The 23,763-nt window shown below is 46.3% G+C and overlaps 1 protein-coding gene across 2 annotated transcripts in view; it reads left to right on the forward strand.

Annotated features, from left to right (window-relative positions):
• LOC144605644 (solute carrier family 2, facilitated glucose transporter member 11-like) overlaps positions 1-16,374 on the forward strand; it is a 39,187-nt gene extending 22,813 nt beyond the window's left edge. The window contains exons 9-14 of one of the 2 annotated variants that reach the window (XM_078421090.1): positions 1,371-1,481; positions 2,928-3,029; positions 8,046-8,121; positions 10,572-10,699; positions 11,314-11,509; positions 13,842-16,374. In XM_078421090.1, the coding sequence (XP_078277216.1) occupies positions 1,371-1,481; positions 2,928-3,029; positions 8,046-8,121; positions 10,572-10,699; positions 11,314-11,505 (609 nt within the window). In that variant the 3' untranslated portion in view covers positions 11,506-11,509; positions 13,842-16,374. Of the gene's footprint in view, positions 1-1,370; positions 1,482-2,927; positions 3,030-8,045; positions 8,122-10,571; positions 10,700-11,313 lie in introns of both variants that reach the window. The other variant, XM_078421089.1, reaches the window with a different exon arrangement.
• Positions 16,375-23,763: the final 7,389 nt, after the last annotated feature.

Consider the following 23,763-nt stretch of genomic DNA (forward strand, 5'->3'; position numbering starts at 1 on the left):
TGGAATTCTCTGACTCAGAAGGCAGTGGAGGCTGATTCACTGGATGCATTCAAAAGAGAGTTAGATAGAGCTCTTAGGACTAGTGGAATCAAGGGATATGGGGAGAAGGCAGGAACGGGGTACTGATTGTGAATGATCAGCCATGATCACACTGAATGGCTGATTGGCCTGTGAACGCCTGCACCTATTGTCTATGTATCAATGTATTACAATGTATGTCATAGGAATTCATAAACCTTTACAGTATGTAATGCATCGTATATTACAGTTACAGAACTTTATTGTCATTCGGTACAGGTACCGAACGAAATTACAGCAGTCACAGAACACAACAAAAAAGAAAAGAACACAGGACACACGACCCCAACACAAACATCCATCACAGTGACTCCAAACACCCCCTCACTGTGATGGAAGGCAACAAAACTTCCACTCTCTTCCCCCCACGCCCACGGACAGGCAGCTCGACCCCTACCGAGGCGACCGACACGCACAGCCCCCGCAAGAGGATGGAAGGCCCCGCGGCCGAGCCGCACCGGGCACTGAAACGTCCCGGCGATGTTAAGTCCAGCGGCCGAGCCGCGCCGGGCGATGGAAGGCCCCGCAGCCGCGCCGGGCGCTGAACCGTTCCGCGGCCAAGCCGTACCGGGCGATGGAAGGCCCCGCGGCCGAGCCGCGCCGGGCACTGTTAGGTCCCGTGGCCAAGCCGCGCCGGCGATGTTAAGTCCAGCGGCCGAGCCGCGCCGGGCGATGGAAGGCTCCGCGGGCGATGGAGGGCCCCGCGGCCGAGCTGCGCCCCGGGGAAGAGACCTAATAAAAGAAAGGTTTCCCCCACCCCCCGCCCCGCCCCCCCCCCACCCCCCCCCCCCCCCCACACATACACAGCCAAAAACAGAAACAAAAACCATCCCAACACCGACGCACAAACAACAAAAAAAAGGAAAAAAGACAAACAGACTGCCAGCGAGCCACAGCCGTCAGGCGCAGCCATCTATTGTCTATTGTGCCGAGTAGTATTTTGTGGACATATTACATAACAATATAAGCACTCCAACTACATTATATAGCATGCTAACATTCACAGGAAAGAGTAAACCACACTGTATAACAAGGCTTAGTAGATATGGGAACAACAATTCCTCTGTGTAGACACAAGGAACTGCCGACGCTGGAATCTTGTATTGAACACAATGTGCTGGAGTAACTCAAGTGGGTCAGGCAGCAGTAACTCAAGTGGGTCAGGCAGCATCTCTGGAGGACATGGATAGGTGGCCTGTTCTGGCCCTTCAGACTCATTATTTACCCTGTCTAGCTTGCAAACGCAGGTTATATTTTGCTGGATTCCGAGCTTACTTCTCTTTTCCCACCAGACGTATTACTACGCTGTCTATGTATTTCGTGCTGCAGGAATTCCCAGTGAAAAAATCCAGTACCTCACTATTGCAACAGGATGCTGTGAGCTCATAACTGCATTAACAAGTGTAAGTGATGCTTAGTTTTCTACTGTTTATTAGTTTTATTTGTTTAGTTCAGTTTAGTTTATTGTCATGTGCACCGACGTACAGTGGAAAGCTTTTTGTTGCCTGCTATCCAGTCAGCAGAAAGACTAAACATGATTCCAATCAAGCCCACCACAGCGTCCTGATACAGCATAAAGGCAATAACAATTAGTGCAAGGTTAAGTCCGATTAAAGATAGCCTGAGTGTTTCTAATGAAGTAGATGGCGGCTCAGGACCTCTCTGCGGTTGGTGATAGGATGGTTCGGCTGCCTGATCACAGCTGGGAAGAAACTGTCCCTGAATCTGGAGGTGTGCGTTTTCACACTTCTGCACCTCTTGCCTGATGGGAGAGGGGGAAGAGGGAGTGACCGGGGATGAGACTGGTCCTTGATGATGCTGCTGGCCTGGGCGAGGCAGCGTGAAGTGTAGATGGAGTCAGTGGCCTGGAGGTTTGTTTGCGTGATGGTCTGGGCTGCGCGGACAATTCTCTGCGATTTCTTGCGGTCTTGGATGGAACTGTTTCCAAACCATGCTGTGATGTATCCTGATAAAATGCTTTCTACAGAGCAAATGTAGAAGTTGGTGGGAGTTGTTGGGGACATGCCTAAGCCTTTAAGGAACTTCCTAAGCCTTCTAAGGAAGTAGATGCGTTGGTGCGGTTTCTCGGTCAATGCTTCGACATGGCTCGTCCAGGATAAGTTGCGGTGATATTTACTCCTAGGAACGTGAAGCTTTTGACCATCTCTACTCCGGCGCCCTTAATGTAAACCGGGTCGTGTGTACCGCGTCGCTTCCTGAAGTCGACCACTCTCCTTTGCCCTGCTGTCATTGAGAGAAAGGTTCTTGCCTTGACACCAGGTTACGAGGTTCTCAATCTCCTACCTGTAGTCCGTCTCATCATTATTTGATATTCGGCCCTCTATGGTGGTGTCATCCGTGAATTTGTAAGTCGATCGACACAAAATGCTGGAGTAACTCAGCGGGACAGACAGCATCTCTGGAGAGAAAGAATGGGTGATCTTTTGGGTCGAGACCCTTCTTCAGACTGAGGGTCAGGGGAGAGGGAAATTAGAGGTAGGGAAGGGTGAGGTGTGAAAAGGACAGCAGACGACGATCAAGGAAATGTACAATGGTTCATTGTTGGCTGAGGGGAAGATTATGAATATTGATTTCTCTAACTTCAAGTAACCTTTGCTTTCCCCTCCCTCCGTCCCTCCTCCCACCCTAGATCTCCTAGTTTCACTGTCCTCCTGATTAATGTTACTGTTTGTATTCCTCGTTGTCACCTTCCACATAGCCAACAATGAACCATCGTCCATTTCCTTGATCATCGATTGTGGCAGGTTGGTCGAGCCAGACCCAGGAGTGCTTCTTGTGGCAGGAGATGTATGATAGACCTGTTCTAAAATGTGACTTTCCTCTGTTAGAACCTGTTCATCGATCGGGTTGGGCGCCGGCCGCTGCTAATAGGAGGTTACGGTATGATGGCTGTCTGTGGAACATTGTTCACCATCTCACTGACTCTCCAAGTGAGTCTGAGTCTCTTTTTGCCGAATTAAATGGCGAGTCAGGTTGGAACTGACGAATTTTCAGAATGTGTTTTCCTCTTCAGGGGCACTTCCACGTTTTGTGCTCTCCCTCCATTAACGCGAACACTGGCGAAGAATGTTGTGAATAGAGTTTTTAGATTTAGATTTTTTAGATTTAGAGATACAGTGCGGAAACAGGCCCTTCGGCCCACCGAGTCCGCGCCGCCCAGCGATCCCCGCACATTAACACTATCCTACACACACTAAAGACAATTTTTACATATTACCCAGTCAATTAACCTACATACTTGCACGTCTTTGGAGTGTGGGAGGAAACCGAAGATCTCGGAGAAAACTCACGGGGAGAACGTACAAACTCCGTACAGACGGCGCCCATAGTCAGGATCAAACCTGAGTCTCCGGCGCTGCATTCGCTGTAAGGCAGCAACTCTACCGCTGCGCCACCGTGCCGCCCAAGTTGATACCAAGACTCCCATGACAAGAATTCCAGAGACTCGAGTTTGCTCGTTCACCCGGTGGGTTTCCTCCGGGTGCTCTGATTGCCTCTCACACTCCAAAGACATGCAGGTTTCTTGGTTAATTGGCTTCTGTAAATTGTCTCCGCTCTGTGGGATAGAACTAGTGTCTCGGTGATTGGTGGTGAGCCTAAGGGCCCATTTCCACGTTGTATATCTAAATCGAAAACTAAAAAAGCGTCAAGCTTTTTCGGTTCAGCACAATGTCCAGCACCACTTAGTTGACTTTGAGAGCCAGTGTTCAATCAATGTAATTGGTTGCATTCAATGACAGTGAAGCTTTGACTACAAATACTTGATATACAGTTAACTGAAAAGGCAGTCAAGGAAATAACCTTGTTAGTGAGGTACTTTGGACCAAGTTATTTAATTTACTTATCAGGATCTAGATCTTCTTTGAAGTGGTTTGTAATTCACCTTTCCACTAAAGTCACGCTTATCTTGAGCAGAGGACTTTAGCACCACCTGATTTGATGGCGCTCTGTGCAAAGCAGCACCTTCTGAGTTGTAAATCCCGCCAACACCTGGAAAAGCCCAAAATCTTTGAACATGTTGTAGCCTCAAATCCATGGCCATCGTTGCCATTTCTCCATGATTGTGTCTTTCCATTCACCAACCTTTACCTCGGCACCTCCACTCTTAACCCTCCTCTCCTATTTTTCACTCCCCCTATCTTTCCAGTCTGCTTGTCTCACAGTCAAGCTTGGAGGAGCGTTCATTTTTGTTCAGTTTAGCGTATAAACTGGTCCGTCGGCCCACCGAGTCCAGGCCGACCAGCGATCACCCATTCACTGTAGTTCTGTGCTATCCCACTATCCGGCCCGCTACAAACTAGGGACAATTAGCCGCCAAAGTCTTTGGGATGGGGGAAGAAAGAGGAACACACCCGGAGGAAACCCACGCGGTCACAGGGAGAACGTGCAAACTCCGCACAGACAGCACCTGAGGTCAGGATCGAATGCGAGTCTCTCGTGCTGTGAGGCAGCAGGTCGACCAGCTGTGCCACTGTGCTGCCCAATCATTTGAAAGATCAAAGTCATTGTCTTTCATCTCGGGTCCAAAACCGGTATCATTTCAAATAGAGTCCGAGAATGAAACAGCGTGGAAGCAGGCCCTTCGGCACAACTTGCCCACGCCGGCCAACATGTCCCAGCTACACAAGTCCCACCTGCACACGTTTGGCCCATATCCCTCCAAACCTATTCTATCCATGTTCCTGCCTAACTGTTTCTTAAATGTTGGGGTAGTTCCTGCCTCACCTACCTCCTCCGGCAACTCATTCCATACACCCACCACCCTTTGTGTGAAAAGAAAATCCCTCAGATTCCTCTCAAATCTTTTCCCCCTTCACCTTAAACCTATGTCCCCTTGTCCTCGATCCACCTACTCTTGGCAAGAGACTGCATCCACCCGATGATGATTTTGTACGGATTAAATGACTGTCTCCCTTTCCTAACTACAGCCTTGGCTTGAGCTTGATTGTACACGAGCTTAGATGATTCCAGGCTTAACTGGCTGTCGACGCCGCCTGAAAATTGGTGTCTCAGACATATATAAACTTTCAACACTTGAAAAAAAAAACTATTATAGGTTAATCATAATGCGACAACTATATTAAAATTCATTAAAACAATTATTGTAAGTAAAATAAAACCAAAACCTTTAAGCAAGAAGCAACTTAAAACAATGACATGACATGAAGGCAATGCAGCATTCCCACTCATTACAGTTAATCTATTGGAGGTCCAACTGGCTGATTTCTTCCTGGGAAACGGGAAGGAATCAGCTGGACACCGCCAGGAATCCAGCAGTGAACCTGATAGAATTAGTCACATCTGTGGAAGATTGGAACTCCTACCTTGTTGCTCGGGAATCCTATTCACAAGTTATAGTAAAATTAGGCCATTCGGCCCATTGTGTCAACGCTGCCAGTCAATCTTGGAAGATCTCTGCTTCCTAATCCCATTTTCCTGCCTTCTCCCCATAAGCCTTGAAATCGTTCTAATCAAGAATTTGTCTATCTGTGCCTTAAAAAATATCCACTGACTTGGCCTCCACAGCCCACTGTGGCAACGAGTTCCACAGATTAACTACCCTCTGACTAAAGTTCTTCCTCACCTCCTTTCTAAAAGAGCGCCCTTTAGTACTGAGGCTATGACCTCTGGTCCTAGACTCTCCCACCAGTGGAAACATCCTTTCCACATCCACTCTATGCCTTCCATTATTCTCTTAAGTTTCAATGAGGTCTCCCCTCAACCTTCTAAACTCCAGCGAGTACAGGCCCGGTACTGTCAAGCACTATGCTGTTCCTTCCTGTCGTCCAAGAGTAAATAGTGGTGGATTTGTATGGTACTAAATCAATGCCATCAGAGAGTCAGTGACTTCAACTCACTTTGTCAATAGAGTAAATCCTCATTATTACAGATCGCTTTCTAACAGACTTTAGTTACACCGGCTGCTCCTTCAGCCGATGTGTACCCAGGCACATGGCTGCCAGGCTACACATGGCCTGGTAGCCATACCAGGCTGCCGATGGCAGGTCAGGCTGCCTGGTTGCTGATGCCACCCCCAGCCCACACTGCCCCCTCCTGCCGCTTCCAGGCTGCGCCAGTCACTGCCACTGCTGCCACCACCACCACCGACCTTTACCCGCTCATCGGCCGCCCTTGGGCCGTGACCGATGACTCCGCCGATCGTCGCCTCAACCCACCTGGATTCCAGGCCCAGTTACTATTTACCCTCAGACTCACACAAAATGCTGGAGTAACTCAGCGGGACAGGCAGCATCTCTGGGGAGAAGGAATGGGTGACGTTTCAAAGGGTCTAGATGTTTCGAAACATCACCCATTCCTTCTCTCCAGAGATGCTGCCTGTCCCGCTGAGTTACACCAGCTTTTTGTGTCTATCTTCGGTTTAAACCGGCATCTGAAGTTCCTTCTGACACACTACTGTTTACTCTCAGACTACAGGGAGGAACAGGCTTCCTGAGTGACCATGTAGGAGTTCCAATCTTCCAGTTCCAGACCGAGAGTCTGAAGAAGGGTTGTTTATGAGCAAAGGTTATAGATTGGGCTTTGGAGAATGAGAAGTCGTCTTATTGAAACATGAGAGATACTGAGCAAGCTTGGCAGGGCGGAATCTGAGATTTCCCCATGGGGCGGAATCTAGAGCTAAAGGTGGTACTGTCGGAATGAGACTGCTGACACAAGATGAAGGTCAGGATGTATTTCTTCTTTCACAGTGTTATTTCTTAGGAATTCTGCACCTCAGAGGGCTGTGGAGAATGAGTTATTACATATATTCACAGCAGAGGTGGAGAGTGCAGAATAGTCAGAAGTTTCAGAAACGCAGGAAAGTTCAATGGTACTTTATTTGTCACAGGTACAGTGAAACCCATTTTTGCGTACAGTTCAGTACAAGTATCACAATGCATATGCACTTAGGTGCATCTTAAATAAGCATCTCAGGTACAGTCCAGGTATATAGTCGTAGCACACTGAGTCAGAATACAGAGTCGCCAATTTGGGCGCCATTTTCAAGTCCCAGTTGTCAAGGTATAGAGTTCTTAACCTGACCATGAAGACCCTTTGTCCTGGTGGCATTGCAGGGTCGGCCTGGCCAAGCGTGCCCCACCGCTCCGTGCCGCTGCAGGTCGTGTCTGGTCCACGTGCTCGGCCTCTTGGAGCGGTTCCCGGTCCAGCCGAGCCCCAGGCTGCTGCAGAGCCTCCAGCGGCCCACTCCACCATGGAGGTTGGGCATTGCTTCCCACAGCCGATCTGCTCGCTGGCCCTCCGTCACACTCCGACCCCCTCCTCGCCGCTCCATGGAGCGAGCAGGGGTCGGGCTCGGCGGCTTTCCTCCCCGGCAGGATCCCGGTTTCACGGCAGGCGAGCCAGGCCTGATAGACAATAGACAATAGGTGCAGGAGTAGGCCATGCGACCCTTCGAGCCAGCACCGCCATTCAATGTGATCATGGCTGATCATCCACAATCAGTACCCCGTTCCTGCCTTCTCCCCATACCCCCTGATGTCGGCTATGGCCGCGGTTCTCCTGGAGTGGAATTAAGGTCAAGGTCAGATTAGCTGCCTTCTTAGTGAAGAGCAGTTCAGGCTCAAGGTCTGTTCCTACTCCTCTTTCTTGCATCCGCCCGATGGCAACAAATGACAGCTGGACCACCGATTACCGTTTCGGTATCTAAAGTGATAAATGCTGATTTCCTTCCCTTATCTATGGATGGATGAGGCTAAAATGATTGCAATCTTGCCAATATCCAAACTCGGACCAATTCAAACCGGAATTGAGCCTGGATCTGACACTGGGTGGGTTAGCTGTCACAAAGAAAGAAACTCGTATTTAATTAAGAGCTGTGAATCTGATCTTAGTATGTTTTCATTTATACAGTTAGATTAACTCGCCCAATGATTAGTTGCAAAGCTAAGCTCTGCATGTCTAACAAATGCATTTCTGTCTTGAATTAGGGCAAGATTAGCTGGATGCCGTATGTGAGTGTGATCTGCATCTTTGCATCCATCTTAAGCTTTGGAATTGGACCAGGTAAGTCGCTGTATTACAGTATGTAAAGAAAAATGTAAATGTTGTGAAAATACATGCTGTGTTTAGGACAAAAAGCTGGTTGTTTCACCGTGACGCACGGCGGCGCAGCTGGTGGAGTTGCTGTCTCACAGCGCCAGAGACCCGGGTTCGATCCTGACCTCGGGCGCTGTCTGTGTGGAGTTTGCACGTTCTCCCTGTGACCGCATGGGTTTCCATGCTCCGGTTTCCTCCCACATCTCCAAGAGATGCAGGTTTGTAGGTTAATTGGCCCTCTGTAAATTGCCCTTAGTGTGTAGGGAGTGGATGAGAAAGTGGGATAACGTTAAACTGGAGTGAACGGGTGATCGATGATCGGCATGGGCCCAATGCGCCAAAGGGTCTGTTTCCATGCTGTATCTCGAAAAGAAATGAGCCCTTCAAAACTGCAATGTAAGCAAGAGATTCTTGTAGAGTTCAGGTGAAGACGAAAGTTAAATCGGGCAAAATGGAGATAATTGGATCTCCGTGACCACAGAGCAGTAATTAGTTTTATGTGCACATTTTGTACACAGCCATCCTTTACTCACTGTTTTTCTGGTGAAATTACTCCAATTTTTAGGGAGAAGTAGCTATCGGCTGAAAGGTGTCTGAGGAAGAGTCTCGACCTGAAATGTCACCTATTTCTTTATTCCAGAGACGTTGCCTGACCCGCTGAGTTACTCCAGCATTTTGTATCTTATTTTAGCTATAGTTTCAGTTTCCTACGCGCTTTAAATAGACTTTGTTTTCTGAGTACAAACACTTGCTCTGAGAATATTCCCTGCTTTCCTCTAACTCATTAGTCGGATTTTTAATAAATAAATACAGGCATTCCCTGACTCATGTAAGGGTTACGTCCCCTGAACCCTTGCGTAAGTCAGAATTTACGTAAGTTGGAATCACCATCTCTATCCCCTGCCCAAAATAACCCACTGAGAGTATTAACATAGAAACATAGAAAATAGGTGCAGGAGTAGGCCATTCGGCCCTTCGAGCCTGCACTGCCATTCAATATGATCATGGCTGATCATCCAGCTCTAACCTGTACCTGCCTTCTCTCCATACCCCCTGATCCCTTTAGCCACAAGGGCCACATCTAACTCCCTCTTAAATATAGCCAATGAACTGGCCTCAACTACCTTCTGTGGCAGAGAATTCCACAGATTCACCACTCTCTGTGTGAAGAAATGTTTTCTCATCTCGGTCCTAAAAGACTTCCCCCTTATCCTTAAGCTGTGACCCCTGGTTCTGGACTCCCCCAACATCGGGAACAATCTTCCCGCATCTAGCCTCTCCAACCCCTTAAGAATTTTAACTGTCTCAGTGGCGTCTGGCTGCATCCAGGGCACACAGCCTTGTGGGTAAGTATGGCGGCCATTGCTGGCTTGAGTTCCATCTTGTTGTTGGGGCTTTTACTGTGGTGAGTGGCCTTCTGGGTAAGCACCTCTGCCAATGCCAGCTTGAGTTCCATCTCACATTTGGGGCACTTTCAGAGGCACGATGCCTTCTGGGTAGGCACCTCCGCCATTGCTGCCTTGTTCCCGATGTAAACTTGACCGATGGTACAAGGTTGTGGAAATTACAAACTGCTTTGATTGAGTGCAGAATTCCTTATGCATGCTTACGTAAATTGCCTATTGAGTAAGTAGGGGAGTGTTTGTATAATCTATTGCCTCATGTTGAAATTTCTCCGCTTTGTGATATAGAAGTGTCATAACTTGTGTCTAGAAGGCTGCAGATTAACACAACAGTTGGTAGACAAAAATGCTGGAGTAACTCAGCGGGTCAGGCAACATCTCGGGAGAGAAGGAATGGGTGACATTCCGGATCGAGACCCTTCTTCAGACTGATCGCCAGATTTGGCGCCATTTTCAAGACCCAGTTGTTGTAAGTGCAGAGTTTCTTAGACCGATCAGTCTGAAAAAGGGTCTCGACCCGAAAGGTCACCCATTCCTTCTCTCCCGAGATGCAGCCTGACCCGCTGAGTTACTCCAGCATTTTGTATCTACCTTTGATTTCAACCAGCATCTGCAGTTTTGTTCCCAACACAACAGTTGGTGTGGCTAATGATGCAAGTCTTGTGATAGGTCTCGTTGTCGCCTCCAACAATTAACCATTGTACATTTCCCTAACCATCGTCTGCTTTGGTCTGTTCTTTTCACACTTTAAATGTTCTTTGCACCCATCCATATCTCATTTCCCTCTCCCCTGACTCTTAGTCTGAAGAAGGGCCTCGACCCGAAATGTCACCCATTCCTTCCCTCCAGAGATGCTGCCTGTCCCACTGAGTTACTCCAGCACTTAGTGTCCATTTTCATGTGATATGGTGTTCATCTTTACCTGCACGTGGTAAAGAGTAGAGTCTGAATAATTGCAGGGAGTTACTGATGCCTTGGTTCAGTGTTACTCTATTATGATTTCTCCATCCTTAGCTGGAGTGTCGGGGATCATTCCAATGGAGATCTTTGACCAGACTGCAAGACCTGCAGCTTACATGATCAACGGCTGCCTTTTCTGGACAAATTTCATTATAGTTGGGTTAACTTTCCCATTCCTCATTGTAAGTATCATGAATGTAGCCGATCTTTAATTTTAATATTGTGACAAATCTTATTTTGAGTTTAGTTTAGAGATACAGCGCAGAAACAGGCCCATTGACTCACCGACTCCGCACCGACCAGCGGTTTTCCGCACACTAGCACTATTCTACACACACTAGGGGCAATTTACATTTATACCAAGCCGATTAACCTACAAACCTGTGCATCTTTGGAGTGTGGGATGAACCCGAAGATCTTGGAGAAAACCCACGCGGTCACGGGGAGAATGTACAAATTCCGTACAGACAGCACCCATAGTCGGGATCGAACCCATGCAGGAAACTGGATGAAAAGAAGTGTAGGGAATGGTGGAGTGGTAGATGAACCATGCTCTGTTGAGGGAAGGTCAAATATGAGCAGCTTTCAGCAGGGAATGAAAGCCCACCCAAAAAGCCAGACACCGAGATAGTTTTGAATGTCCCCAAGAAATCACAAGAAAATGTTCCCAATATGAGGAGAAAAATCAGACACGTCTAATTAGGCACAAGGAGAATAGAAGATAGTAAATGACATAGTAGCCTTGCTGCTATTATGGTCTGTTCTGCTGCAGTCACCGTGTCTTCTTGTCTTTCAGGAAGGACTGGGCAGTGCCTGTTACGTGCTGTTCGTGTGTCTCTGTTCCCTCTGCGCTTTATTCATTGGACTCTTCCTTCCAGAAACAAAGGGAAAGACCTTTCTCCAAATTTCCGAGGAGTTTCACAAGCACAATTTCAAGGTGCCGAGCAGAACAAGTGAAGATATATCAATGGAAAGATCTCAAACATAAATAAGTAAGGATCACAGTCTCAAAAATAAGGGTTGGACCATTCAGGACTGATGAGAGAAGGAATTTCTTCACATAGAGATGGTTAATCTTTGGCATTCTCTATCAAAGAAGGTTCTGTGGGGACTCATTTGCTCAACATGCTCATGTCCGATATTGATTGATTTTTGATTATTCAAAAAATGTGGCCAGGACTTGAGGGCCTGGGCTGAATGGAGTACTTTATTCCTTGGAGCATAAGATGCCGAGGGATGATCTTATGGAGGTGTATAAGATCATGAGGGTATAAGATCATGCATGAGGTGGTCGACTTGCACGTTGGGACAAAAAGCCTTCTCCGTGCTGTGTAACTCTATGTTCATTTTGGTTTAGTTTAGAGAAACAGCGCGGAAACAGGCCCTGGGCCCACCGAGTTCGTGCCGACCAGCGATCGCCCTGTACACTAACACTATCCTACACACTAGGAACAATTTACAATTTTCACCAAAGCCAATCAACGTGCATGTCCGAGGAAAAACTTTTTCAGTCAGAGAGTTGTGAATCTGTGGAATTCTCTGCCTCAGAAGGCAGTGGAGGCCAATTCTCTGAATGCATTCAAGAGAGAGCTAGATAGAGCTCCTAAGGATAGTGGAGTCAAGGGGTATGGGGAGAAGGCAGGAACGGGGTACTGATTGAGAATGATCAGCCATGATCACATTGAATGGCGGTGCTGGCTCGAAGGGCCGAATGGCCTCCTCCTGCACCTATTGTCTATTATCTTTGGTGTGTGGGAGGAATCCGCACCCGGGGAAAATGCACGCGGTCACGGGGAGAACGTGCAAACTCCGTGCAGACAGCACCAGCAGTCAGGATTGAACCAGGGTCTCTGGCGCTGTAAGGCAGCAACTCTACCGCTGCGTCACTGTGCCGCCCCTAGGGCTCTACAAATGTAGCGGCATAGGGTTAGTGCAGGAAAATGGTGCTGAGCTGAAAGATCAAATGTTGTCTTATTGATCGCTGGAGCTAGCATGAGGGGAAAATGGCTACTTCTGTTTCTGACATTCATTTAATAAACTGATGCATAATATGTATCTGGTTAAGCATCATCTGTGAGTTAGGAAAAAGAGATATTGTAAATGATCTGAAACGATAACTCTGGAGTGTTTCCAGCAATTTTTGATTTCCAATTCACAGCATCTGCAGTGTATTTTTTTTAAAGATATTCATCTGTATGAGTGCGTTTGCTGATTTCATCATGTAGTGTATGGTAGGGCAACTAATCTTTTTATCTGTTATCTTTAACACTGGGTAGGGAACTGAATGGCAGAATTAGTTAATAATCTGGTTCACATGCTGAAGAATCTACAGATTAATTTAGTGGCGCAGCGGTAGAGTTGCTGCTTTACAGCCCCAGAGTTTGATCCTGACTATGGGTGCTGTCTGTACGGAGTTTTTACATTCTCCCTGTGACTGTGGGCTTTTTCCAGGTGCTCCAGTTTCCTCCTACATTCCAAAGACGTGCAGGGTTTAGGGTCATTGGCTTTGGTAAGTTGTAAAAGTGTCCCTAGTGTGTGTGCAGGTTAGTGCACAGGGGTGATCACTGGTCGGTGCGGACTCGGTGGGCCGAAAGGCCTATATCCACCCCACATGTCTAAAGTAAAACTAAACAAAACTTGTGACAGTAAAGAAAACCAGGGGAAAGCCTCTACCTCACTGTCCAAACATGTTGGAGTTGTTCTTGTGTGTTTGTGCTTCTACCTGTCCAAAGAGACATACTCTGTATTAGCAGTGGGCTCCAGCAAAATATAGGGTCCTGCCAAAGATAGACACAAAAAGCTGTGGAGTAACTCAGTGGGACAGGCAGCATCTCTGGAGGAAAGGAATGGGGTGACGTTTCGGGTCGAGACCCTTCTTCGTCCTGACAAAGTATGGAGTAAGAAAAGAGTGAGAGAGGCAGCAGGTGTTCATAACACTGGTTGAAGACGAGGTGGGACAGATTGTGCTCAATGCAACCCGTGGCCTGGACTTGATCCCATCGTCTCACTGGTCTGGTGCAGACCTGTGTGTCCAACCGAACTGGGCTGAGTGATCACTGAACAAGATGGTGAGGCCACACTGCCATCTACGGCCCAACCCTGGAACTTTCAGAGTCAAGACAGTCAAAATGTCTCCTGTCAAAAGTTTGATTTATATTTCTAAATATATCTGGTGGACAAAAATATTAAATTGTTTCAAATAATTAAATTCTTCAGTCAGGAACAGCTTCTCTCAGGAGCGGCTTCTTCCCCTCTATTATCAGGCTCCTGAATGGTCTTTCCATAAGCCAGGGTACTGTCTGATTTACCTCTATCCCATTGCAGACATTGAACTTTGCCTGTGGAACTGGTGCGCTGAGAACTATATTCTGAGAACTACGATGCTGAGAACTATATTCTGCACTCTGTATCTTCCCATTTGCTCTTCCTATTGTACTTGAGGTTGACTTGATTGTATTTATGAATATTATTATCTGATACGATTGGATAGCATGCAAAACAAAGCTTTTTGCTGTACCTCAGCACACGTGACGTAAACGTTAAACTAAAGTTAAATAAGTACAGGAAAGTAGGTCATTGAACTTGCCTTGCCTTGATTTCCAGGGCAAGAGTCATAAGTAGAGAAGGATTTGAACCAGTAAGAGTTTGGGTGATTGGAACCAGCGATGACCAGGTTCATTACTAAACATTATTAACCTGAGGGTGATCCCATCAAACGTTCCTGCAGATTTTACGAATTGTGGACGCAGCCCAGACCATCACACAAACCAACCTCCCTTCCATTGAACTCCATCTACACCTCACGCTGCCTTGGCAAGGCCACCAGCATAATCAAGGACCAGTCACCCCAGTCACCCTCTCTTTCCTCTCCATCAGGCAAGAGGTACGGAAGTGTGAAAACGCACACCTCCAGATTCAGGGACAGTTTCTTCCCAGCTCTCATCAGGCAACTGAACAATCCTATCACCAACTAGAAAACGGATCCCATCTACCTCATTGGAGACCCTCGGATGGTCTTTAATCAGATTATACTGTACTTTATCCTTCATCCTTTACCCCGTATCTGTACACTGTGGACGGCCATAATCATGTAGAGTCTTTCCACTGACTGGTTAGCACGCAACAAAAAAGCTTTTCACTGTACCTCTGCACACGTGACAATGAACCGACTAAACTATATTTAAATATTTACTATTTCCCAAAGAAATGAGAACTTGTAAACTTATTTTTGAGTTTGTATCAGTTGTCTAAGACTGAAAAGTATCTATATTAATGAATATTAGTCAAAGGCTCTGGGAATGTTTGAGTCAGATCAATGAGAACAATGTATTTTATGGTTCAGATAGGTGGACACCACAGTATAACACTCGAGAAACTAGCGCAGCTGACAGATGTGCCACATCAGTCACGAAGCTTGTGCTGAACTTAAGATGGAACAACACAAATCCAGGGAATATAACCCTGGAAGCTGCTTTATTCCAGTAGTTTCAAGCTACCAGACAGACCTGATTCAATTGGAGCCTTTGACATTAATCTCAGGTTGTGCTACTTTTAGAGGTGCTAAACGAATCCACGTAAAGGCAGGGAAAACGTTTGTGACAATCAACATTTTGTAGGGAAAGGTGGTACTTGATTCTCTGGAAAGATAGCAATACAAGGATATTAATATGGCGAAGAGTGTGGACACAATATTAAACAAAACTAAACAAATAAAGTACAGATCAGGAACAGGCTCTACGACCTAAAATGTCTGTGTCGAACATGATGCCAGATTAAACTAACCTCTTCTCCCTGAACCTGATCCATATCACTCCATTCCCTCCATATTCATGTGTCTATCTAAAAGCCTCTCAAACGCCAATATGGTATCTGCTTCCACCACCATCGCTGGCAGTGTGTTCCTGGTACCTACCACATTCAGTGTTTCAAAATAAAACGTACCCAGACAATTTAAACTTTAAACGTTGTCCGTCTCATCTCTAGCATTTGACATTTCCACCCTGGGGAAAAGGTTTGTGCTGTCCCCCACCCATTATATGCATCTCATGACTTTATCAACTTCCATCATACCACTCCAGTGATGACCATAACTGCACTCTTTAAAATATACCCGCCTGAAACACTATACCTTGTTCCTGTTCACCCTCTTCATCAAAGCCTATAATTGACCAAAGACTGCATTTTGACTCACTGGCGCTCCAAACTGGCTGCTCTGGGAGGCTGGGTCCCTTTCACCTGCTGCTGAGGCTGTAGGCCTGATAAAGTTAGATTTGACTTGCACAAATGCAGTTGATCTCTCTTGAGCCTACCTCAGGTTAAACATACGGAAACTAAATCATAGATTAGAAAACAAGTGCATAGGCAATTGTGATGGTTCTCCCTTGCATTTAATTTTTGAATGAGATATTTATTGTATTGCAGAAAATAACAGGACTGCATGTTTGAATTTGTGAAACCGAAGATGTACTTTTTCAATTTTGCTACCTTGACTGAAACTAGTTTTCAGAATAGATTTTAAAGACCTCGTAGACACAAGGAACTGCAGATGCTGGTTTACAACAAAAAAAAAGACACAACATGCTGGAATAACTCAGCTGGTCAGGCAGCATCTCTGGAGAACATAAATAGGTGATGTCTATCTCTCTGTAAAGACATCTCTACATGTATCAATATTCTTCATGTGTGTATCAAAAATTAATTGAAGTGCCCATTGAACTAATTTTAATGGATCATTTAAATTATAATAATTGAATGGTTATGATTTAAGCCATTATTGATGTTCAAGGGAACTGTGAAATTGAGGAATATCTGTTCTGAAAATAACTTTATTATATAAATATACTAATGCATCAATATTATAACACATCAATAAAGGTTTTCTTTTCCAAATGAAAAAGTTAATTTGTGACTTTTGTTCCCCATCAATGGAAAAGTTTTTTTCGAACAGCAGAGAAGGAATTGCACAAACGAGGTTCAGTGACTGAAACAAATGTTGAGCAGGTCCATTTTAAAAGCATTGGGATTCACCAAACACTCCTGAGTGGATGTCATGGAATAGAAAGGGTGATTTGTATGAAGGAAACAAATAAAGTCCTGGCTTGCCCAACCATTCCTTATAGCTCAGACCCTCGAGTCCTGGCAATATTCTTGTAAATGGACACAAAAAGCTGGAGTAACTCAGCGGGTCAGACAGCATCTCTGGAGAAAAGGAATTGATGACGTTTCGGGTCGATACCTTTCTTCAGAAGGCACAACGTTGATTTGTTTTGCATTGTGCAACTGCATTTCCGGTCCACTGTGTTTTCCACATTGAAGACTGATTAAAAAATGCCTCAACCAATGTTTTGCTCAAGTTATAATTTCTCCTGTCATTTTCTCCTGTGGAACTCACGATCTTTTGCTCATTCATGATTGATTTCTAAAAAAAACCTCTTCGTCATCTTGCCTGTTGTTGTTCTTGGCAGCTTCATAAACGTTTCATCTAATGTTATTTTTGACTTCATTCCATGGTTGCAGATGGAATGTGGTGGCAATTTTACATCTCAAATGGAATGCATTTTTGTTGAGAATTTTGAAATATTTCTTTAAACACCATTAACCCCTTTAAATCTAATTTCTAAATATGCTCGCCAATGCACTCCTCAAACCCATGTGTTTGGTTTTATTTAAATGGACGACTAACGTTTGACTTGTGTCCACTGTTAGCAACCTTCCACCCAGTGGAAATAGTTGCTGCTTGCCTCCTCGACCAAAACTGCTCACAACTGTTATAAATTTCCATTGTTTAGTTTTTTAGTTTAGAGATAAGAACGAGGAAGCAGGCCCTTCGGCCCACTGAGTCCGCACCGACCAGCCATCCCCGCACATTAACACTATCTCACACACTAGGGACGATTTTATATATTTTTACATCAAGCTAATTAACCTACAAACCTGCACGTCTTTGGAGTTTGAGAGGAAACCGAAGATCTCGGAGAAAACCCATGCAGCTCACGGCGAGAACGTACAAACTCCGTACAGACAAGCACCCGTAGTCAGGATCGAACCCGGGTCTATGGCGCTGTAAGGCAGTAGCTCTACCGCTATGCCACCTGGCTGGCCAATTGGTAACCTGGGAAAAAAATATTTTCACCCTCACCAAGCCTTTTACATCCTTGCTAAAATCTGATGATCTAAATTACAGAAAAGTGCTGCAATAGAGGGTAAACTATTGACGTAAGGAATGAACATAATATTCTTTAATGCTCATTGGGTTAGAAATTGTTTCTTATGTTCCTGTGTATTGATCGATCTAAAGCCCGATCACGAAGTGAGATAGGATCCTTTGTATGCATTTAGCTTGCTTCTGGATTTTGGGCCCAAATTTGTTTTCATCCCCCACCCCTGCCACGTTCCATCCTGTTGCAGAATCCTGAGACCAACAGAGCTACTGCCATACAGCACCAGAGACCCAGGTTCGATCCTGACTACAGGTGCTTGCCTGTACGGAGTTTGTACGTTCTCCCTGTGACTTGCGTGGGTTTTCTCCGAGCTCTTCACTCCAAAGACGTACAGGATAGTAGGTTAATTGGCTTGTTATAAATGAATAAATGTTTTTTTTAAATTTTCATTGTTGTGTGTAGAGTAGTGTTAACGTGCAGGGATCGCTGGTTGGTGCGGACTCGGTGGGCCGAAGGGCCTGTTTCTGGGCTGTATCTCTAAACTAAACTAAATTCAGATGCAAATGTCTTAGTTTACACCTGCACTGAAGGTACAAATATGCAAGGGTTGTCCCATTTAACAAGTGGTCACAGAACCTTGTGTTCAAAGGAACGGCAGATGCTGGTTTACACTGAAGAGAGACACCACATGCTGGAGTAACTCAGCGGAAGGGGGGGGGGTCAGGCAGCATCTCTGGAGAGAAGAAAGCAGTGATGCTTTGGGTTGGAACTCCTCTTCAGGGATCTTATAGAAACATATAAAATTATAAAAGGAATGGACAAGCTAGATGCAAGAAAAATGTTCCCAATGTTGGGCGAGTCTAGAACCACGGGCCACAGTCTTAGAATAAAGGGGAGGCCATTTAAAACTGAGGTGAGAAGGACCTTTTTCACCCAGAGATTGTGAATTTGTGGAATTCTCTGCCACAGAGGGCAGTGGAGGCCAAATCACTGGATGGATTTAAGAGGGAGTTAGATAGAGCACTGGGGGCTAGTGGAATCAAGGGATATGGGGAGAAGGCAGGCACGGGGTATTGATTGTGGATGATCAGCCATGATCACAATGAATGGCTCGAAGGGCCGAATGGCCTCCTCCTGCACCTATTTTCTATGTTTCAGTCTGGAGTCAGTCTGATGGACTCAGCAAACTGCTGGAGGAGCTCAGCGGGTCAGGCATCATCTGTGGAAGAATTTATTCACAAAATGCTGGAGTAACTCAGCAGGTCAGGCAGCATCTCGGGAGAGAAGGAATGGGTGACGTTTCGGGTCGAGACCCTTCTTCAGACTGATGTCGGGGGTGGGACAAAGGAAGGATATAGGTGGAGACAGGAAGATAGAGGGAGATCTGGGAAGGAGGAGGGGAAGGGAGGGACAGAGGAGCTATCTGAAGTTGGAGAAGTCGACGTTCATACCACCGGGCTGCAAACTGCCCAGGCGAAATATGAGGTGCTGCTCCTCCAATTTCCGGCGGGCCTCACTATGGCACTGGAGGAGGCCCATGACAGAGAGGTCAGACTGGGAATGGGAGGGGGAGTTAAAGTGCTGGGCCACCGGGAGATCAGTTGCGTTAATGCGGACCGAGCGCAGGTGTTCAGCGAAGCGATCGCCGAGCCTGCGCTTGGTTTCGCCGATATAAATGCATATGCAACGTTTTGTGTCGGGTCCCTTCTTTAGTTTGATTAAACGATGAAAACGATCTCCGCTTTTTGCATGGTCCTTATTTTAATTGAATTGAAGAAAGGATCACAATCCAGTTGGAGAAGAGAGATGTTACGAGATTAAGTTTAGCCACGTACATTATCTGAATGAGGAATCTCAACTTGCTGACATTTGCATGTCTCTGTTTTGCTACTACTGATTTAAAAGTAAAAATAAACGGTGGTGCAGCGGGCAGAGTTGCCGCCTCACAGCGCCAGAGACTCGGGTTCGATCCTGACTGCGGGAGCTTGTCTGTACGGAGTTTGTACGTTCTCCCCGCGACCCTGTGGGTTTTCTCCGGGTGCTCTGGTTTCCTCCCACACTCCAAAGACGTACAGGTTTGTAGGTTGTGCAGGAAGGAACTGTAGATGCTGGTTTAAACCGATGATGGCCAGAAAATGCTGGAGTAACTCAGCGAGAGAGGCAGCATCTCTGGAGAGAAAGAATGGGTGACGTTTCGGCTCAGGTTGCAGAAGGGTCTCGACCCAAAACGTCACCCGTCCCTTCTCTCCCCTTATTAAGGGGTTGGACATGTTAGAGGCAGGAAACATGTTCCCAATGTTGGGGGAGTCCAGAACAAGGGGCCACAGTTTATGAATAAGGGGTAGGCCATTTGGAACTGAGATAAGGAAAAACTTTTTCAGTCAGAGAGTTGTGAATCTGTGGAATTCTCTGCCTCAGAAGGCAGTGGAGGCCAATTCTCTGAATGCATTCAAGAGAGAGCTGGATAGAGCTCTTAAGGATAGCGGAGTCAGGGGGTATGGGGAGAAGGCAGGAACGGGGTACTGATTGAGAATGATCAGCCACAATCACATTGAATGGCGGTGCTGGCTCGAAGGGCCGAATGGCCTCCTCCTGCACCTATTGTCTATTGTCTCTCCAGAGATGCTGCCTGGCCCACTGAGTTACTCCAGCTTTTTGTGTCTGTCTCAGGTTTGCATGTTAACTGGCTTCAGTAAAAATGGTAAATTGTCCCTAGTGTGTAGGGACGTGCTAGTATACGGGGGATTGCTGGTCGGTACTGACTCGGTGGGCTGAAGGGCCTGTTTTGGTGCTGAATCTCTAAACCAAACCAAGCCAAACAAAACTACTTGCACTGAATTACATCAGTTACTGCACAAAAGCAAGTCATTCACCTCAACCGGTTTCAGGCAGAGTTGATGTTCCGTACAGGTCTCCTCCCACGTTGCTTCATCTCACAAGCAGCCATTTGACCCATTGAACCCGACCTGCCCCTTTTCAGCGCAATCCAGTCTGTTCCATCCCGTGTTCTTTCTTCACTGTCCAGCAATTATTTTTTTAACCTTATACAATTCTCTTTGAACCTGTATCTATTACATTGGAAGGCAGTGAATACCAGATCCTGACCACTCAACTGTGTACAAATATTTTTTTTCACATGTCACTGAGTCATGGAGAAAAACACCAGGGAAGCAGATCCTTCGGCACGCCGAGTCCGTGCCAAATATTATGCACCTACTTTTGAACCAATCCTGCACTCGCCCATTTTATTTCGGGTGTCAGGGGTTATGGGGAGAAGGCAGGGGAATGGGGTTAGGTGGGAGAGTTAGATCAGTCACGATTGAATGGTGGAGTTGACTTGATGGGCCCAATGGCCTATTCTGCTCCTATCACTTATGACCTTATGACCTTAGGATTTCCCCCACATTCCCATCAACTCCTCCCTCCTCTCGATTCCACCATTTATCTGCGTTTTCTAGGAGCAGTTTTCAATAGGCAATTAGCCAACATGCGTAGGAAGGAACTGCAGATGCTGGTTTACACCGAAGATAGACTCAGAAAGCTGGAGTAACTCCGTGGGTCAGACAGCATCTATGGAGAAAAGGAATAGGTGACATATAGGGCCGAAACCCTTGTTTGTTTGAGATACAGCGTGGAAACAGGCCCTTCGGCCCACCGAGTCCACATCGACCAGCGATCCCCACGCATTAACACTATCCTACACACACACACACACACACACACACACACACACACACACACACACACACACACACACACACACACACACACACAACAATTTTTACATTTATACCAAGCCAATTAACCTACAAAAGTGTACGTCTTTGGAGTGTGGGAGGAAACAGAAGTTCTCGGAGGAAACCCACATAGGTCACGGGGAAAACGTACAAACTCCGTACAGACAAACTCCCGTAGTCAGGATCGAACCAGGGTCTCTGGGGCTGTAAGCGCTGTAAGGCAGCAACTCTACCGCTGCGCCACCGATGATTATCATATTTGTGGTACGATTTTCCTGGATCGTATGTCAAATAAAGCATTTCACTATCTAGGTACTTGTGACAGTAGGGACTATTGACTATGAAACCCAGGACTAACTCTCCCAGTACCATCTTACTGCAATTGTATGCATGCAAATCTTTTTCAAAAATCCTCCAAACATTATAGAACCATTCACAACTTTCCCTCACTTTACCACCTTATTGCTTTCTGAAAGTTACCCTTCAGGTTCCTATTAAATCTTTCCACCCTCACCTTAAACCTATACCCTCTGGTTCTCGATTCCCCTACTCTGGGCAAGAGACTGTTCATCTACCCGATCTTGCTCATTTATTGAGATTGGTTCTTAATAAATTGCCTTCCATCACAGTGAGGAATGTAGAGGAGTCACTGTGGAGGATGTTCATGTTAAAATGTATTTTGTGTGCCCTGTTGCTTTTTATTGTTATGACTGTATGGCAAATGAAGTTCCTCGTATGTTGCAAAACATACTTGTATGATTGTGATTGATTCCATCTCGTTAAGGCTTCACGAGGGGATGCATAGAATTAATGGTCACTGATCAATGACATTCCAACCTTTTGCTCATTCTACCTGCAAATGCTGCCTTTCTTTAGTGCTGGGAAAGACACAGTTTGAAGTATCGAGGTTAGTTTGCATGGTAACGTTTTAGATGTGCAGACCATTGGAAGAGCCTTGAGTTCCCACCAGGTGCCTTGCCTTGGTGCCACTTTGCTCCATGCACCAGCTGTGTGCAGTGGGCACACACGCTGCCCTTTGCTCGGGTTGAGTGGGCCGCTGCTATTCCTTAAGGCAGCACAGCAGAGGCGGCTTGCAATGGAATGCCACCCAGGCTTTTACGCTGAGCGCTCTCCTGTCTGCAGTTGATAACGGTTCGTGCCGCGGCGCCCTGCAAAGCACGATAGCAACCATCTTAAATCAGAAATGGTCGAGTGCTCTGCAGTTACTGAGACGAGCTGTACGAAGTCAGCGATCGCAATTGCTGGAAGCAGTTAGAGATGAAGAGTGCAGGATGTGATTACTGCAGGTACACAGTGTCCGGGCTTCCTAGTTGCCAGGTGTCCAGGTATTTGAATGTGTCCTTGACAAAGGGAGAGCTTATATTCAAAGTTAAATCGTTTTTCAGTGAAACGACCATCTTAAAAAACGAAAGCATACTTTTGTGTTCTTGTCAATGCTGTATTATGGATTCAATGTACACGTAACAGATCTGAACCACGAAATAAATCCATAATATGTATCATTGGCTCAATAAAGCCATGCTGCCATAAAGCCAAAGACTAAATCCTGCCACAATGGGGCGGCACGGTGGCGCAGCGGTAGAGTTGCTACCTCACAGTGCCAGAGACCCGGGTTCGATCCCGACCACGGGCGCTGTCTGTATGTTCTCCCCGTGACCGTGTGGGTTTTCTCCGGGAGCTCTGGTTTCCTCCCCGCATTCCAAAGATGTACAGGTTTGTAGGTTGATTGGCTTCTGTAAAATTGTAAATTGTCCCTGGTGTGTAGGATAGTGCTAATGTGCGGGGATCGCTGGTCGGCGCGGACTCGACGGGACGAAAGACCTTTTCCGCGCTCTATCTCTAAGCTAAACTAAACTAAACCAATATATTGTGGAGACTTAATATCGGTTAAGTAACTATTTCTTGCTAATTATATCCAATCAGCTCGACAAGACAGAAATAGAGCAGAAAATGATGGAAAAGCTTAACAGGTTAGGCACATCTATGTGGAGAGAGACATCTATCTATACACTAAAACTCTCGTTTGTTCGTTTGTTCCAAAACGGTACACGATAGCGCGATAATTTTAGGTCCAACTTACTCACCGTCATCCCTTTGGTGCTAATGGAAGAAATTTCATTGAAATCGGTGGTATATTTTTAAAGTTATTCACATTTTAAAGTTTAAATCTATCTCCTAGGGAGGGAGGATAAGGGGGGGTTGAGGGGGATGGAGGGGAAGGGGGAGGGGGGGTGGGGAGGGAGGTGGGGGGGGAGTTGGGGGAAGGGAGGGTGCTGCACCAATGCAGGAGGGGTTTGGGCCCAACGGGTCCACTTGGTCTAGTAATCT

Source organism: Rhinoraja longicauda, chromosome 25 (genome assembly GCF_053455715.1).
Source record: "Rhinoraja longicauda isolate Sanriku21f chromosome 25, sRhiLon1.1, whole genome shotgun sequence".
Lineage (NCBI taxonomy): Eukaryota > Metazoa > Chordata > Chondrichthyes > Rajiformes > Arhynchobatidae > Rhinoraja > Rhinoraja longicauda.